Genomic DNA, 16,652 nt, shown 5'->3' with positions numbered 1-16,652 from the left:
TTTCCACCGAAACAAGGCAATTAAAGGCTTCCCTTTAAAAAAAAAACTTATAATAACATGGATAGTAAATGCCTCCGTCTAGAAAAAAAATATAGTAATAAAATACATGGGCCGATATGACATGGGCCGGAAACATGCCCCATGGGCTTTGCTCTTCTGAATTGTTATTATGGTCACTAGTCGTCCCAAGTTTCGTCCCGATATTAATGTCAGATCATAGTGCATGGACGCGGACGGAGCGGTAATTTCGTCCATGGATGAAAAAATAGTCCCGTCCCAGAGTTCAGACGATTTACGGGATGAAGAATCATCAGCCCGACTGATGTGGGACACGAAAGCGGACTTCATGAAATTGGAAAATTAACACATGTTCCTTGAGGGTGATCCGAACTCGGTTTAATCATATAGAAGGGGACTAAGTCAATGGAGCAAGGATTTAACAAAGACAATTTGGTATTACTTCTGATATTCCTAACTTAATGGGAATAGGGGATTTGAAATGGACGACCAAAGTTTAGCATACGATAGCTTTAAAGTAACAATCACTCTGAGCAAATAAATCATTATCATGAACCACAATTATCTCAAAGTTAAGGTGACACAAGGTACCTTAGAGATGGGAGCCAATAGCTTGAATGTTGATCTGCAGCTCAAGGAGCGGGTGCGAATAAAGAGAGGTTTGATTGGATCGGAATGTGTGGAAAAAGCAGATAAAAGGAAGTGTGAGATTTGATCGAGAGGATGTTGATGTGTAATGTGAATGGGGTGGAAGTGTGGAGAATGATTTAAAAATTGGATGGGACAAGGAGTGGGAGTTAATGAAGTTAAGAAAAAGGGAGACAATGAGAACTAGATGGGGATGATGAGGTGAGATGAAGGGGTGGTTCAATGATGTGGATAAGATGATAGGAAAATGATGGAGATATCAAAGTATGGAGAAAGGGAAAGGAGGAACCCAAGCGCAGTAGACGATGTTGAAGAAGAGAAGCCATTGTAGTCGTTCTGTTGGCGCTCAGTCACCATTATCACCAGAAAATTACCAAGGAATCACTCTTTTCTCACAAACAACTTCACAATAACTCTTGAGCCAAAAGTATCCATCTCAAGCAAAACATGCAATTACAAAGAAAATAAACTGTCGACAGTTTTAGGGGAAATTAATGGAGAGATTGATGGTTCACGTAGAGGAAGTTGTGGGGAAAGGCGATGGAGAGGTTGGAGAAAAGTCAATTCGTAAGTTATGGAAAAGAAAGAGAGAAAGAAATTTAGATAGGGAAGAGAATGGTGGAACAATAGTGGGCAGTTAAGAAGGGGAGAGAGCGGATAAAAAGAGAGAGAAGTGGAGAAGAAAAGTCAAAGAAAGGGCTGAGTGAGGAGAGAGAAGAAAAGAACATGAAAGATTGAGAGAAAAGAGAAGGGAGAGAAGAGAGAGAGAGGAGAAAAGTCAAAGAATAGAGAGGAGAGAGAGAGAGGGAAGGCGGTTAAGCATTTCCCATCACCGTCCTTGGACGGGTCGATTTTTACATCCATGGATGAAATATCCGTCACATCCTGGGCTTTGGATGGGGGACAGTTTCTGCGTCCCGTGAGAGTCATGCATCCGCGTGAGAGCTCTGGCTGGAATTCGACACGTGCTGTGCCAAGTGACAGCTGGAATGCACTGCTTCGTCCTGGACAGGATGGGACGGTTTCTGGATGGGACAGGATGTGGGCTAAAATATATTTTTTTGAAAATAGGATGTGGACTGAAATATTAGGGACGGGAAGAATTCTGGATGGGACAATTTGGACGAACTTCTAAAAATTGGGATGTAGGACGGGACAATCTTAGTCCCCTCCCGTCCTTCATCCCCGTCCTAAACAATCGTCCGAGATGACGGATGACTGATGATGGGACATGACAGAGAGGGAAAGAGAAAGAGAGAGAATTGGGAGAGGGAGAGAGTGAGAAGGGAAGAGATAGAGATCAAGAGAGATATATCCCAAGAAGGGGAGAGAGTGAGAGGAAGAGAGAGAGAGAGAGATGGTCAGGTGGATACCTGTGGCATCAGCAATGCGGCGGTGGCAGCGAAGTAGCAATTTCCAAATGACTAAACAGATGTTCCGCTCTCGGTCAGACCGAATGACTGAATGGGACTGATGACTAAACGTGGATGGCCATTCAGTCCTGCCTGTCTGACTTCCATCCTATGGTGCACAATCGTTCAGAACAGAGACGGTTGGACAGTTCATAATGCGCCGTGAATTGGAAACATAGATGTTCATACAATTGAAATTTAGACCATCCAGTCCTTCGTCCACATTTCTATTCATTACAATATCAGCATATACTTGTTGGGCTACATTAGATATCCTTATGCGGTAACACCAAGTTACCGAGATCAGATTCAACTTGTTCACCCGACGCAGAAAAATAATCAAACACACGCGGGCTTTCAATTGAAAAATTCCTGCTAATAAATGGATGAGCTACCTGCACCTGAATGGTGGGGCCACCATCTCTTCGCTGACCCACGTTAACGTTGACAACTAGTAACGGCCGTCAACATTAACGTTGACGTTAGCCGTCCAGGGGTGCGCCGTCAACGAACCCAGCCGCCACAAAGTCAACCCATACCCATGAAAATTGAAAACATGACGAAGAAGGAGAAGAAAGTCAACATGGTGGAATTGAAAGAGTTGGGGGGGGGGGGGACAGGATGAGACGTATCTTGCCGGTTTCCCGACCCGGGCCGGTCGCCTGGACCGGGAACCGGTTCGCATTGATGGGTATCAGCCGACCGGCGTGATCTCCAACGGGGCCGCAGACGATCCGCGTGAACGGAATTCACCGGGACGCGGCCTACGTGGCGGCCCTCCGCGTCACGTCAGTACGTCACGCGAGGTCCATGCAGCTCCTAACAAAAACTTAGGCTGAAGAGACCCCACCGCACTTAAAGCGCATCCGTCCCGTCCCGTCGGTTAAGTTAAATTCATGATCTTTCTTTACCATCCGGGTCTGGAACGGGACGAATTTACCGTCCCGTCCTATTCTTCATACTAATCTGTGTAACATGCCAAGGAAATGTTCTTAAGAAAATGTTCTTAAGACCGTATTCTTGTCAAGGTCTGCCCTCGGCGTTGGAGGGCGGGTGGGACTATGTTCTAAAATTCCATTTTATGATTCTCCTCTCGAATTTTAGAGCTTCTATGATTCAGAAATCCTTTTGTTTTATGTTCCGGAGGGTAGGGCTGAATTGGGACTGGACAGCCTGGAAGTGCCAAGGAAAATGGGACATGGGATGAGAGCAGAGTCATCCTGATCTAGATGATCGTGCACCTTACTAGGGTTTTCGATGGACAGACGAGTCTTCCATACAGTTGCTCGTCAGAGACTATTCCTCGTTTTCATCCCATCCTAAACTGCTCAGTACTGACTAGGGAACGGCACGTCCCGGACGAGACGCGACCGATGACGATCTGTGACAGACGGTGACATGATGAAAGTTTAGTCACGTTACCGTCACGTTACACGTCCTAGGATTTCGTAAAGATCCTACACATTCACATCACTGTCATGGTTTGCGGCGTCCCCGTCACCGGATGGTGTCACCGTCACGTGTGGCAGGAAAAACAACCATGCGGAGGAGAGAGAATTGGAGGTGCATATGTCTAATTATTTTTTGATGGCATCCTGTCGCCCGCGTGAATTAATGCCGGGACATTTCTGTAAAATGCCAAGAAATTGAGTTAGTGACACCAGGTGGCAAAATCTCGGCCGTCGAAAAGCTTAAATCTAACAATTTTTAAGCTTTTTTGGTCATTTTTAAAATTTGTCATGACCGTCATCCGTGACGGCCATCTCGTCACGTCACTCATCCGAGGCCCTCCATCACTGTCGCGTCACTGTCATGCACAGTTTGTCATCCATCACCGTCACCGTCACAAACCCCTAATTTCATCACCATCACCATCACATCCGTTGCGTTCCCGTCGCCGTGACGTGTGACGCGACGGACGACGTGATCCGTTACCTTGATGGAATTGTATCCTTGTCTGCAAATTAATCAGTGTAATGTGACTAGGGTCTTATAGTGCACCGACAGGGCCTAGGAAGTGTCAGATGTGACGGTGGGCAGGACCGTCCTCTTGTCACGGTCTGCCCTCAGGTGTTGGAGGGTTGATGAGACAACGTACTAAAATTCCATTTTATGATTCTTTTCTCGAATTTTAAAACTTCTATAATTCAGAAATTCTATGACCCAGGAAAAATGGGACATGGGTCTAGACTAGAACCGTCCTGTCCCGGACGATTGTGTACCTTACTAGGGTTTGGGACGGACGGGACGGGCTTTCCATACAGCAACTCATACTAAACCGTTCAGTCCTTACATCAAGACAGACTAAGGTTAGGAGGCAGACGACGGAAGACGGTTTAGATTGACGGTACAGGATACTGTAGGAGTATCGTTCCGTTTTCTGTCTACACGGATGACGGTTTGGTTTCCGCCCCGTCCGGTCAGTCATCCGTCATCGAACGAGAACAACGGAGTAGAAAGAAAGATTCCGCAACAGTGTTTTTTATAATCGCCGAAATTGTACGAAATCGTGCATTGCGCGTGGTGAAAAGTCAGTAGCAGTAAATATCATAAATGGTGGGGTCGAGTAAGAACGGTATAACGAAAAGTTGGTGCTTACCTCGGTGCGATCAAGATCGAACGGCGCGATCAGATGGACGGCAATAAGCGCGAGATCCTGTCGGCGTAATGGCACAGTACCATGTGAAAATGTAAGTGTTGGTCGATCGTCGCAACGCGATTCAGACCGTCCATCGGTCCGAAGTAGAGCCGAGAATTTTAGGCTGCCATTGATGCATCTGACAGTGAGCTCGTGCCTGCGCCGAACCTCGTGCTTCGAGATAGATCCAAGGTGCAAGGTATGATCTATGCGCTGGCTATCAGGTAGTGCGAGCACGGACAGAGCCACGTTCGCTTCAATTTCTTCATGTTCCTTCTCTCAATCAGGCTTGCGCTGTTCCTGAAAATTAAAATTCCCCGGAGATTACAGTCATATCCGCCGGATTAATCGGAATTCCTCAGCGGTTAAGAAATCAAATCACAAAAGAAGGCTGAAAACAACCGAAGCCTAATCGCGAGACGCCGACTTCCAGATTAAGAATCGCCGCGGACTTCCAAGCGTAATCCTGCCGGCTCCCAGAGATCCTTCTCCATTTCTATATGTTCTTGATCCGGCAGCCTTCTGCCGGATCAAGAACATGATAGAAAGGGAGAAGGATCTCTCTACCCGGTTGATAGCTCCAGGACAAGAAGATCGAAAGGAAGCCGGCTGCGACTGTCTCTTCAACGACTTTTTAGCGGGAAGAGAAAGCGCGGGAAATTCAAATTCTGCGGCTGCCCGCTTAGCTGTCGGCCACCGAGGCGAGCTGACAGGTCAATGTCCTACGTGGAAGGAGAAGTCCACGTCAGCCGCGTTCTCCCGTTCTGGAATTTTCGGTCTGCTTCCCGCCCACGGCAGCTGACACTGGACAGCGGCCGGTCAAAATATCTCGGTCGCCGGATTTTTTCTTCACAGAAAAGGTAACTTCGTTAACGGACCCGTCGGATCCGATAAGCGAAGAAGTAGTCATGTGTGCGGGCCCCACCTGCGAACCGGGTCGGGCTAGTGGGTACCCGGTCAGCAGGCGCATGTGACATGGACGGGCGGATCGAGGTAAGAGAGAGAAAGAGGGGGTATAAAGCGCGTTTAATCGCCGACTTTGGGGGGAAGAATTCTTGGGGTTGTTGACTGCCGTTGATCGCGTCGGGATCTGGGAGGAAGGGAGAGGTCGTTCTAAGCTGGGCGAGGAGGAAGACGGAGCTACCGCGAGGCGAGGGGAAGATGGAGTGGCCTTCGTTCTCGGACGCGTACGAGATGCTCGTTCGGCGAATGAACACGCCGAGGTTTGTTCCTTGTTTTCGATTTTTGATTTCTTCGATTTTTGCATTCCGGATTTGGCAGAGGTTTGTTCGTTGTTTTCGATTTTTGTTGTCGTCGATTTTTGCATTCCGGCTTCGGCAGAGTTTTTTCATGAGGAATCGTATCAGATCTTGGCCGCCGTGACCGTGTTCGCTCTTCCGGCGTGATTTTCCTTGCTCTGATTAGCGTTTTCCGGATTCCTCACCTGTCCGCACATTCCTATTCTTTGCAGAGTTGTGATCGACAATGATGTTTGTCCCACGGCGACGCTTGTCAAGGTCGACAGCGCTCGGAAACGCGGTATTCTGCTGGAATCCGTTCAGATCCTGATCGATCTCAACCTCAGCGTCAAGAAGGCTTACATATCTTCCGACGGACGCTGGTTCATGGACGTCTTTCACGTTACCGACCAGTTCGGAGAGAAGATCACCGACAAAAGGAGTCTCTCCTACATCCAACAGGTGCCGAATCTATGATCCGGAGCCCTAATTGCTCGTTACCTTCGTTGAGATGGAAAGGCCTCTCGATTTACGCGTTAATTTTTTTATTCCAGTCTCTTAGCGCTGGGAACGAGGCCCGATCCGACGGCAGCGATAACTTGACGGTGCTGGAATTGGCGAGCGCCGATCGCCCAGGGCTCTTGTCCGAGGTCTTCGCGGTGCTCGCAGAGATGCAATGCAGCGTTGTCGAGGCCAAGGTGTGGACGCACAACGACCGCCTCGCGACGCTAATCCACATCAAAGACGAGTTTTCTGGAACCGTCGCGGGGGATCCTCGGAGGATACAGCATCTGGAAAGTCGCCTCGGCTACGTCGTCCGGGGGGACGCGGACGACGCGCCTTCGTCCGCCCGGATCACGGCCGTTCCGTCCCGCTCCGTCGCCCGCGCGGACCGTCGGCTTCATCAAATCATGTCGGCTCAACGCGACTACGAACCGTCGGCGGAGACTTCCTCTTCTTCCGACTCTTCTCCCTCGATCTCCGTGCAGAACTGGATCGACCGGGGGTACTCCATCGTCAACGTGCAATGCAGGGATCGACCGAAACTGCTCTTCGACATCGTCTGCACGCTTACCGACATGGAGTACGTGGTCTTCCACGGTACGGTCGACACAGAGGGAGATCGCGCTCATCAGGTGAGAGATCTTGCGTGCTGTCGTCCGTTTCCGCAGGAACGATGAAGGGTTTGATCATCGTTCGCGAACAGCTGCCGCGAGCACAGCTGTGGAGGAATGTTGCGTTACATCTGAAGGACTTTATTTTATCCCAGGAATTCTATATTCGGCACGCGGACGGGACCCCCATCAGCTCGGAGGCGGAAAGGCAGCGCGTGATTCTCTGCTTAAGGGCCGCGATCGAACGGAGGGCTTCCGACGTAGGTTTCCACGCGGACCCCCTCTCTCTCTATCTCTGTCTCTCTATCCATTTATCCATCTATTTCTCTCTCTTTCGATATATCTATCTATCTCTCTATCTATCTATCTATCTATCTCTCTATCTATATATCTATCTATCTATCTATCTATCTAACTATCTCTCTATATCTATCTCTCTCTATCTATCTAGCTCTCTCTCTCTCTTTCTATCTTTCTCTAACTATCTATCTATCTCTCTCTCTCTCTGTATCTCTCTATATCGAACTCTCTCTATCTATCTAACTATCTATCGATGTCTCTCTCTCTGTATCGCTCTATATCTAACTCTCTCTATCTATCTATCTAACTATCTATCTATCTCTCTCTATCTATCTATCTATCTCTCTCTCCCTCTCTATCTTTTATTCATCTATCTTTCTCTCTCTATCTATCTCTCTCTATATATCTATCTATCTATCTATATATCTATCTATGTATCTATGTATCTATATATCTATCTATCTATCTATATATCTATCTATCTATCTATATATCTATCTATCTATCTTTCTCTCTCTATCTATCTATCTCTCTCCTCTATCTATCTCTCTTTATCTATCTATCTCTCTCTCTATGTCTCTCTCGCGACTGGTCAAGTCGGTGCGAGTTAATCTAAATGGCGCAGTACCCGTGTCGCAGGGGGTGAGGCTGGAGCTCTGCGCGGTGGACCGACGGGGGCTGCTGTCGGAGGTCACGCGGACGTTTCGCGAGAACGGGCTGTCGGTGACCCAAGCCGAGGTCTCGACCAAGGGCGGCATGGCCTGCAACGTCTTCTACGTCACCGACTCGTCGTCGAGGCTTCCGGCGGACCCGAAGCTGATCGAAGCGGTCCGTCGGCTGATCGGCCTGGGCGAGCTCAAGGTCCCAGACGGGACCCCCGGCTACGGGGACGTGACCGTGACCTCCGCGCCTGCGGGCCTCTTCTACCTGGGAAACCTCGTCAAGCGGAATCTCTACAACCTCGGCCTCATCAGATCCTGCTCCTAGATCGCGCGCTCCTCCTGTACAGACTAACTCCTCTTCTCAGGTTCGTCACCCCCGCTCTCTCTCTCTCTCTGCACATACACCCCGTTCCGTTTCCATGACATCATCATATCGTCATCATCTAGACCGTTGCCCGGCCCGTCTCCGTCAATTCTATGGCTGTCTTAGGAATTTAATGCCCGCCCCGCGACGCGATGAAACGCCAAAGCGGGGAAGCCCACTTGAACGTGCCAGGATACCTCGCTTCGAGATCCGGAGCCCACCAGTCAGACCCCACCTGGACCCAGCGGGAGCGACGGCATCGCGGTACATGCTCGAGAAATGGCGGTTGAGAATTCGGTACACGCTCCCCGCCCAACTCCAGCCACTCTCTCTCTCTAGCTCTCAAGGTTTCTCTCTCTCGCTCTATTGGGTCACCCTCGGTATTTCTAGAACACTCACAGAAATCATAGACTTCCCCCCTCTATTGCTTGATTACTCTCTCTAGGTTCCTCGCTCTAAGACCTCTGTTTCTATTTCCGGATTATTCTTTCTCTCTCTAGAATCCCCCCATTCTAAAACATTCTATCACTAGATGTATCTCTCTCTAGATCCCTCAATCTTAGACCGCTTCCTCCCTCTCTCTCTCTCTCTAAGTGTCTAGAACCCCCCCCACTCTTTAGTCATTTTATCACTAGATGTATCTCTCTCTAGATCCCTCAATCTTAGTCCGCTTCCTCTCTCTCTCTAGATTCCCCACTCTTAGACCACTCTTCCCATCTCTATATTACGCGCACTCTCTCTCTAGATCCCTCAATCTTAGACTGTTCCCTCTCTCTCTAGATTCCCCATCTCTGGATCACACTCACTCTCTCTAGATCCCTCAATCTTAGACTTCTCTCTCTCTCTCTCTCTCTCTCTCTAGATTCAAAACTCTGAGACCACTTTCCCCATCTCTAGATTACACACATTCTCTTTCTAGGTCCCTCAATCTTAGGCCACTAAATACATATTACTCTCACTAGATTCTCCACTCTAAGAACAATCTTATCTCTACAACAATATCTCCATTTCAAGATCCCCCCACTCTTAGACCACTCTCCCTATCTCCAGATTACACTATCTCAATGTACCCCATCCGTAGACCACTCTATTCCTAGAATACTCTACCTCAAGATCCCCCATTCTCATCATTGTCTCTATCTCTAGATTACTCCTCTAGCTTCCCCACCCTACGATCATTCTATATCTCTAGATGTTTACTCTGCAAATGGGGGAGAGGTCTTAATGAAGATAATTTAAAAGCTTTTGGGGTTTGATTAAGCAGCACGCTTGGACGCTGTGGGGATTAAGTTAAAAATATCACGCTAACTTCCCATGTGTAAGGGCATTATCATCATTCCTAGGTAACTACTATATATTAGAGTGTATTAAGGTTAGTGGGGCCTATAACATTGAGATTCGGCTGCTTAGTACTAGACATGGTTTTTCTGTTCTGTTCTTTTGGAACTAACAAAAAATCTGCATAAAAGAACGGCATAGGACCTTGTACTTTATTCTGTTATTTTTTGTGCAAAAATTAGAACAGTTTTTTGCACACTTAAAACAATTTGAATAAAATTTGCACAATTAGAACAAAATTCACACATTTTTTAAAATTTGCACAAATTGCAACAAACTCACAAAAGTTCTCATAAATTCTCAGAAAAAAAATGTTTAGAGTATTCTTTCTTACTGAGTGTGGATATGTTATTAAAGAAATAATCTGAGTTATTCAAATGATCCTAATAATAAGATTAAGTTAAGGCGATGCATAATTTATCAATGAAATTAAATAAGATTCATGTCTTATGGTGATTCTTGAAGAAATTCGGTTGGATGATTCTTCAAAAATGAAGAGATGAAATTGTCAAGCCGCCGAGGGAGAGAGGAAATTGCCAAGGAACTAAGGAAGAGAGGAAATTGCTGAGCCGTCGAGGGAGAGAGGAAATCGTTCGAGGAACTAGGGAAAGGAGGAAATCGTCGAGCGAGAGAGGAACCGCGGAGGGAGAGCATCCTTCGAAAGTTCGAAACCTAACAATTCGCATACGTATATATATTTTTTTAATATGTTTTTAAAGAATAAGCATATATATAATAATAAACATATGTTTATTCTTTAAAAACGGATTAAAAAATTCGCACAAATCGAACAATTCGAATGGTGTGTGCGATGATCTGTGCGAATTTGTTAATGTTTTGTTCGGAAAACCGAACATAACGAACAAATCGCACAGATTCGCACATAGCGTACCGAACAACCATGTCTACTGCTTACCTAGTCATCCACATTCCTGAGCCATAAAGGAAGCTTCCTATGTTAGAGGCGTTTCCATCATTATGGTGCCTTTGGGTATGCTCCAAATGCATCAAATGGTATGACTAGGTATGCGTTTACCTTTTCATGGTGCCGTGTTTGGTTTCTTGCAAGTCACAGCTTTTGTTCTAGTGAACAATAGTGATCTCATTTAAGACCACTACTCGAGCAACACCCAAATGGGCATATTTGAGCTGATTTTGGGGAATTTTTTTAGCCATATTTCTATTTAAGGCTATTTTGGTAGTTTTGGGACAATTTAATGAGAGAGTAAATGCAATTAAAATACATTTTAAAATAATTATTTTAGGTGATTTTATATTTTTGGGATTTTAAGTATTTTCTAAATAAGAAAATCAATAAAATAAATGAAAACTAGTTAAAATTATTTTAAATAAATAAAAAGTGAGAAATTTCAAATCTAGCATTCATGAGGTCACACTAACCTTGTTGTCACTTCCCCATGGGCCAAATCGTGCTCTTTCTCCACGAATCCTGATCACCCTTTAACTCTCTCTCTCCAACGATCTTTTATAACAAGAATGGATCAAATAAATATGATGTATTGGGCCTCCAACAATAAGGCACGAGCAGAAATCTAAGATGAGAAACAAATAGAGAGGAGAAGAAAATAAATAGAAGTGTTCTAACTCTCCCAGCCATCAGATTCAATTTCAAGGGCTTCGAGGGCTAAAACTTCTTGAATTTCAGCATGGACCCACGTGACCTCCTTCTAAGATTTAAAAATAGACCTTTCAAATCCAAATTGTGAGTTATTTCCACAATTCTTGCCTTTAGTTGACTCGGTCTTTAAGGAGGTTTGAATGGATTTCTAGAATGGGTTTCTTGTGTATTGGGCCTCCTCTTATTATGTATTAGATGACTTTGGTTTATGCTTTCTTCCCATTTGTATCTCAAATTCACTATTTTATTTACCTATGTCCTGTTTTTCAAATAAAACTCCAAGAAAATGTGAAAAATCTACTTGACTCTAAATATTCAAGTGGGGTTAATCTAAAAAATCAATAAATACATAAAAATATAAAAAATAAATCATAAATTTCTCATTTTATCTTTTAATGGTGAATAGTACTAGTGCAAATCTAAAAATATGTGATAAAAAATAAATATAAAAGACTTATTATATTAATCTACTTTGATGTTATCACCTATAATTTTTTTGATAATAACCTTAGTGGCCTAGTAACAATTATTAGCTAACCTTATTGATTAACTATATTAAAATATAAATTAATTAATTATTTAAGGATCGATTTAACCACATAGATCGGTAAAGTTTCCTGCCCCATGTGGTTTCAAGCTACACCTTGTGCTCTAGAAGACACTGAATAGTGTTTGAAGTCGCTCATGAAAACCTTTACCATCATTAATTATTATATATGTATAATCCTTCATCGTCACGAGACTCCCGAACGACTAAGGGTATGGTTAATCGTCAACCCTAAGATGTCATTCTATTAGTACTGATGTGTATTGGGGATCATTGGAGAACACCTTATCTTAAATTCTCACTCTCCTATCTAGGGATTTAGTTGCATCTTCTTTCTTGTGTTAATCTCCTCGTATACTAAGGGTGGATAATCCCATCTTGATCACTCAATCATCTCTGTGTGCTTCTCACTATATCCAAGCTAAGACTTTTTTGTATCCCATGATTAGAGACTTGTAAGCCGTAGTCAAAACATAGCTATCCATCCATGAGATGCCCTTGGTATATTAGGTTAATATATCACTTATTCCACTGTGACATGAATCAACATGATTGATATTTAGGTATAATACCATCCAGAGATTTATACGGATCAACTCAGTGAACTTTTTCTCCAAAGAACATCCACCATATGTCGTTAGCGTCTCCACACTAGTAGCCACATGATCAACCAAACTAATCAAGTAAGGAAGATCGGATAGTGCTATTCTATTAGGATAATTCAATGTCCACCTCAACTATCCATCGAATACGAATATTTACATTGTATGTTTAAAGGCTTGTGAGCATTGTATTTTGATCTCATTATAATTCAATAAGCCACTTCATGTATTCATGGACTTCATTATAAACATCATACTGGAATAACAATGAAGACATATTTCATTTAATGACCTTAAAAATAACACCATGGTGGTATGATTGGCTTGACAACCGCATAAGATCAATTAGGCACATCATGCCAAATGGGTCAAGACTAATGGATCAGTCAGGACTACACTAAGAGGAAGCTATGGTTGACCAAGAATTAGTCATGTTAAGTCTCCCACGTAACAACGTGAATCCAATATGGTCCATGTTCCTCAATAAAGTTGGTGGATTAAGTCTGGTACCATTTTTCACATTCCAAACACCTTGTAGGGATTTCAAACACAGAACCCTCCAATGTAAATTAAGGTATTCACCATTTCTTGAAAATACATTGTGGTTAATTATCAAATCCACGAAAATGCAAACTTCAGATGATTATCTTTTGTTCCATCTCTTCAACAAAGGTTGGTCTCTATACCTAAACTAGTGAAAAACAATAATTTAATTATATTTTGATTCATCTGGAATTTATTTATCTAGGTAAAATACCCCCATTGGTATATTGCTAATTTAAACTTAATGTTTCTTCTATTGAAACACCAACTTCTTTGGTTAGCTCAAATAAGAGAAAAATAGCTGCACATGATTTGGTATTCAATGACAAAAGTTTGGGGCATATATCCTGAGAGATAATGAAAAGGCTAATGAAGGAAGGCCTTTTATTATCTAAGATTTCATTAAATTCACCAAATGTGTTGACTCTATAAAGGCGAACAAAGATAATGCATTCAGTAAAAATACTAATATAAGTCACTATTTAATTAATTTGATTCACACTGATGAGTGCTCACCTTTGAGCCTTGCTTCACTGGTCCAAATTACTTGGTTATCTCCATTAGGGATTGTCTGTCCAATATCCATCCAATATCCGGTATCCGGAAAAAAATGGGACGGTGTTTGATATCGGATGGTATCTGTCTGATAGGTGAAAACGGATATCAAATGGGTGATGACAAAATGGATATCGAATACCGGATATCGGATTTTGATATCCAGATATCGGAGCAGGTATCGGGATATCGATATCTAGTACCAACAGAAGAAAGCAAATTATTAATCATCATTTTAGATGATTTATGTTAACAACACCATGTGTTTTTGATATGTATCCTACCTCATTTAGTATATGCAGTGCAAAATTTTTGTTTTCTTCCATATGGGATAACAGGATTGGATTTTAACATTAAACTCTGAATCCTATTGTCTCATATGGAGGAAAAGAGAAATTTTGAGCTGTATATATTAAACGAGGTAGTAATATATCAACTGCATATGTATTAAATATTTTATATATTAAATTAGGTAATCTTATAGTAATTTTTTATTGAATCCATTATTAAATAATTTAATATATATACTCCAAATCATGTTATCCCATATGGAAGAGAACAAAATTATTGAGCTGTATATATTAAACAAGCTGCTTAATAACTTAAAAAGCTCTCTGCTTACCCACGGGCACATGGGATTCCTCGCTGCTGGCCCACGTAGTCAACAATCAAATTATATTTTTAATAACCCTTCTATGTTGGATATCATAATCCGATATCCAACTCCGATATCCAATATCGTCATCCTCCACGAGAAACGGATACTGATGTTGGATATCGGTATTGTATTAACCAATATCCGATATTGATATCCAATATCCAGATATCGGAAAAATTGGATACCGAAAATTTGATTTTTGATATCCAGTACAGCATCCGTCCCGATAACGTAATCCGATGTCGGTATTGGGATGGGGGATCCCTAGTCTCCATAGATAATTATTCTAGATACTTGTATCTCTACCTCGTGTGTAGAATTTTCATGTCATCTAATGTTTAAGGGTTTTAAATTTACCTTGGAAAAAACAATCGTTAGATCCATCAAATCTGTTTTTTTACAATATAGGAGGCAAGTACAGAGGCTTTTTGGATGAATGAAAAATGAATTCGTAGAAGCAACCAAATCATCACTTTGATTTCATACACCCTTAAATAATAGAGAAGTATTATTTTAATTATCTACATTGTGATAGCATAAATCTCTCTTCCCTCTCCTGTACTTGTTTGTCAACCCTATATTTTGAACCAATCTTCCATTTCTTCTCCAACTTCCAATGGGTGGGCAAAATGAACGAGCAGATGCCGCATGTTGGGCAGCATAGTGCTGGCTATGAGTGGGACAAACGTCGCAGCATGTGCGACATGCTAAATATCCCAATGTGGACAAGGTTATCAAAACTTGGTAAAGAATGCATTGAATTGGGTGGCTGAATTCGAATCATGGGCATACTTGTGTGCCTAGTGAGGGCCTGCATGCCCTTCAAGATAGCTCATCACAGGTTGGGCCATCTAGGGTTCTTCCTAGAAGAGGCATGTAGGCCCATCTTGTCCCAAATAAACCTTCCCTTTATTTATATAAAGTGCAACATATTACATGAGAAGATAATTTTTTTTAAAGAGGCCCATTTTTGTGGATATTTTCAACAAGAGAATTATAGATGGTGCTTACGTGCAAGGACATCAGAAAAACTAATGGAGTTAATGTGAATTTTGTGCATTCTTGTCTTTGGATTTTATTATGAGAGCAACATCCCCCTAAAGTGGGCTATCTCATGGAAGTTGTTCACCCTGTACATTGCATGTTGTTTTTATATTCTAACATAAAGATTAATTGTCACAAAGATAGGTAAGTACTGGATGTGACTTTGTAACTCGTGTTATTTAACATGATAAGTGTAACCATACTTTATTTTTAATGGAGATTTATCTAAATAAAGACTTCTTGTATGACAATTATTAATGTTATCTATCACATGAATATGTCCATTTGAAGTTAATGTTACTGCACAAAGATGACAAATTAATTGTTGCATGCAATATCTTCTAACAGGACTCTATTTTAAATTCAGTAACTTAAGCAAGTTAATCTTTGTCCATTTATTCTCCCCTATAGCCTGGAAACATTTTTTTATTCAGGGTTCAATAATCACTCTTTTGGATGTTACCGAATTCAAAATTCGACTGATGATTGTTCTTGGCCATTCAGATCTTGACTACACAAGATATCACATAAGTTTCTTATTTTATCTCATTAACATGAAATTGTGGTCAAGATTAAAATATTAACTTACACAAATAAAAGAGAAATTTTATTTCTTGGCTTTACACTTAGATTAACATTCCTATGCTTCTGCAGATTTCAGTGTGCATCTATGCATGGTTTCCTCCATTATTGCAGCCATCTGAGGCTAGAGGATAATATACACATGCAATGGAATTTCACCACAAGTGGAGGCAAATACAAAGTGCAAATCCAAAGTTTTAGTTTAAGTCTGGGCATCATTTATATTTGATTCAGACCCTCTGTTCCATCCTTCCATCATTTATATTTAATTTAAGATAAATTCAATATAATTCTTAAATATAAAAAATTGTACGTTCTAAATGTCTAAAATAGAATCCAAATTATAGATTAGCTATAAAACACATTATATTTCTATATTTATCAGATTCTGATATTTTGACCTAAAAATCTAATATAAACAGTTTAAAATACCCAATCCATTATTTTATTATAAGAAAAAATTTCAAGGATCTTAAGATTATAGATTTGTTAGGATCTTAAGAAAAATAGAACCCGTCACGCTTCTAATGCAATCACAGCCTGTTAGAGTGTGTACAATCACCTGTTGTCCATTACACGTATTTTTTAGTCCTCATAGACAGATCTGAATGGTGTCATGTGTATAAGTATGCCTAATGTAGCCATTGTTTGCATGCCTTTGGATTTTCCCCTGCAAACATCCGAAAAAGTCTTCCACTCCTCTATTAAGCCTTTGTTTGCATCTATATCTCGCAGTGGTAAGCTAAACT

At 42.3% G+C, this 16,652-nt stretch overlaps 1 protein-coding gene and 1 long non-coding RNA gene across 3 annotated transcripts; one reads left to right on the top strand and one right to left on the bottom strand.

Annotated features, from left to right (window-relative positions):
* Positions 1–9: 9 nt before the first annotated feature.
* On the bottom strand, positions 10–5,498 carry LOC144716654 (uncharacterized). 2 transcript variants are annotated; one of them, XR_013584964.1, is made up of 5 exons: positions 5,119–5,495; positions 4,678–5,016; positions 2,040–2,187; positions 610–643; positions 10–32 (listed from the first exon to the last, which is right to left on the bottom strand). It is a non-coding gene; the product is annotated as an uncharacterized LOC144716654 (long non-coding RNA). The 2 variants fall into 2 exon arrangements; XR_013584963.1 differs by having other exon boundaries at positions 22–32; positions 610–1,670; positions 5,119–5,498.
* A 259-nt stretch (positions 5,499–5,757) lies between these two features.
* Positions 5,758–9,917, top strand: LOC144716653 (ACT domain-containing protein ACR8-like). The gene is made up of 6 exons (XM_078591848.1): positions 5,758–5,939; positions 6,188–6,416; positions 6,509–7,090; positions 7,225–7,329; positions 8,009–8,396; positions 8,479–9,917. The coding sequence occupies exons 1-5, from the start codon at positions 5,878–5,880 to the stop codon at positions 8,354–8,356; spliced, it is 1,326 nt and encodes a 441-aa protein (XP_078447974.1). The 5' UTR covers positions 5,758–5,877; the 3' UTR covers positions 8,357–8,396; positions 8,479–9,917.
* Positions 9,918–16,652: the final 6,735 nt, after the last annotated feature.

The sequence above is a fragment of the Wolffia australiana genome, chromosome 2 (genome assembly GCF_029677425.1).
Source record: "Wolffia australiana isolate 7733 chromosome 2, ASM2967742v1".
NCBI classification, from domain to species: Eukaryota; Viridiplantae; Streptophyta; class Magnoliopsida; order Alismatales; family Araceae; genus Wolffia; species Wolffia australiana.
This window is presented reverse-complemented; position numbering and strand designations above follow the sequence as displayed.

Coding starts and splice junctions, on each gene's coding strand:
- LOC144716653 (XM_078591848.1), top strand. CDS start 5,878: ATGGAGTGGCCTTCGTTCTCGGACGCGTACGAGATGCTCGTTCGGCGA. Junction 6,417..6,508: donor GTCTCTCCTACATCCAACAG/GTGCCGAATCTA, acceptor TTTTTATTCCAG/TCTCTTAGCGCTGGGAACGA. Junction 7,091..7,224: donor AGGGAGATCGCGCTCATCAG/GTGAGAGATCTT, acceptor ATTTTATCCCAG/GAATTCTATATTCGGCACGC.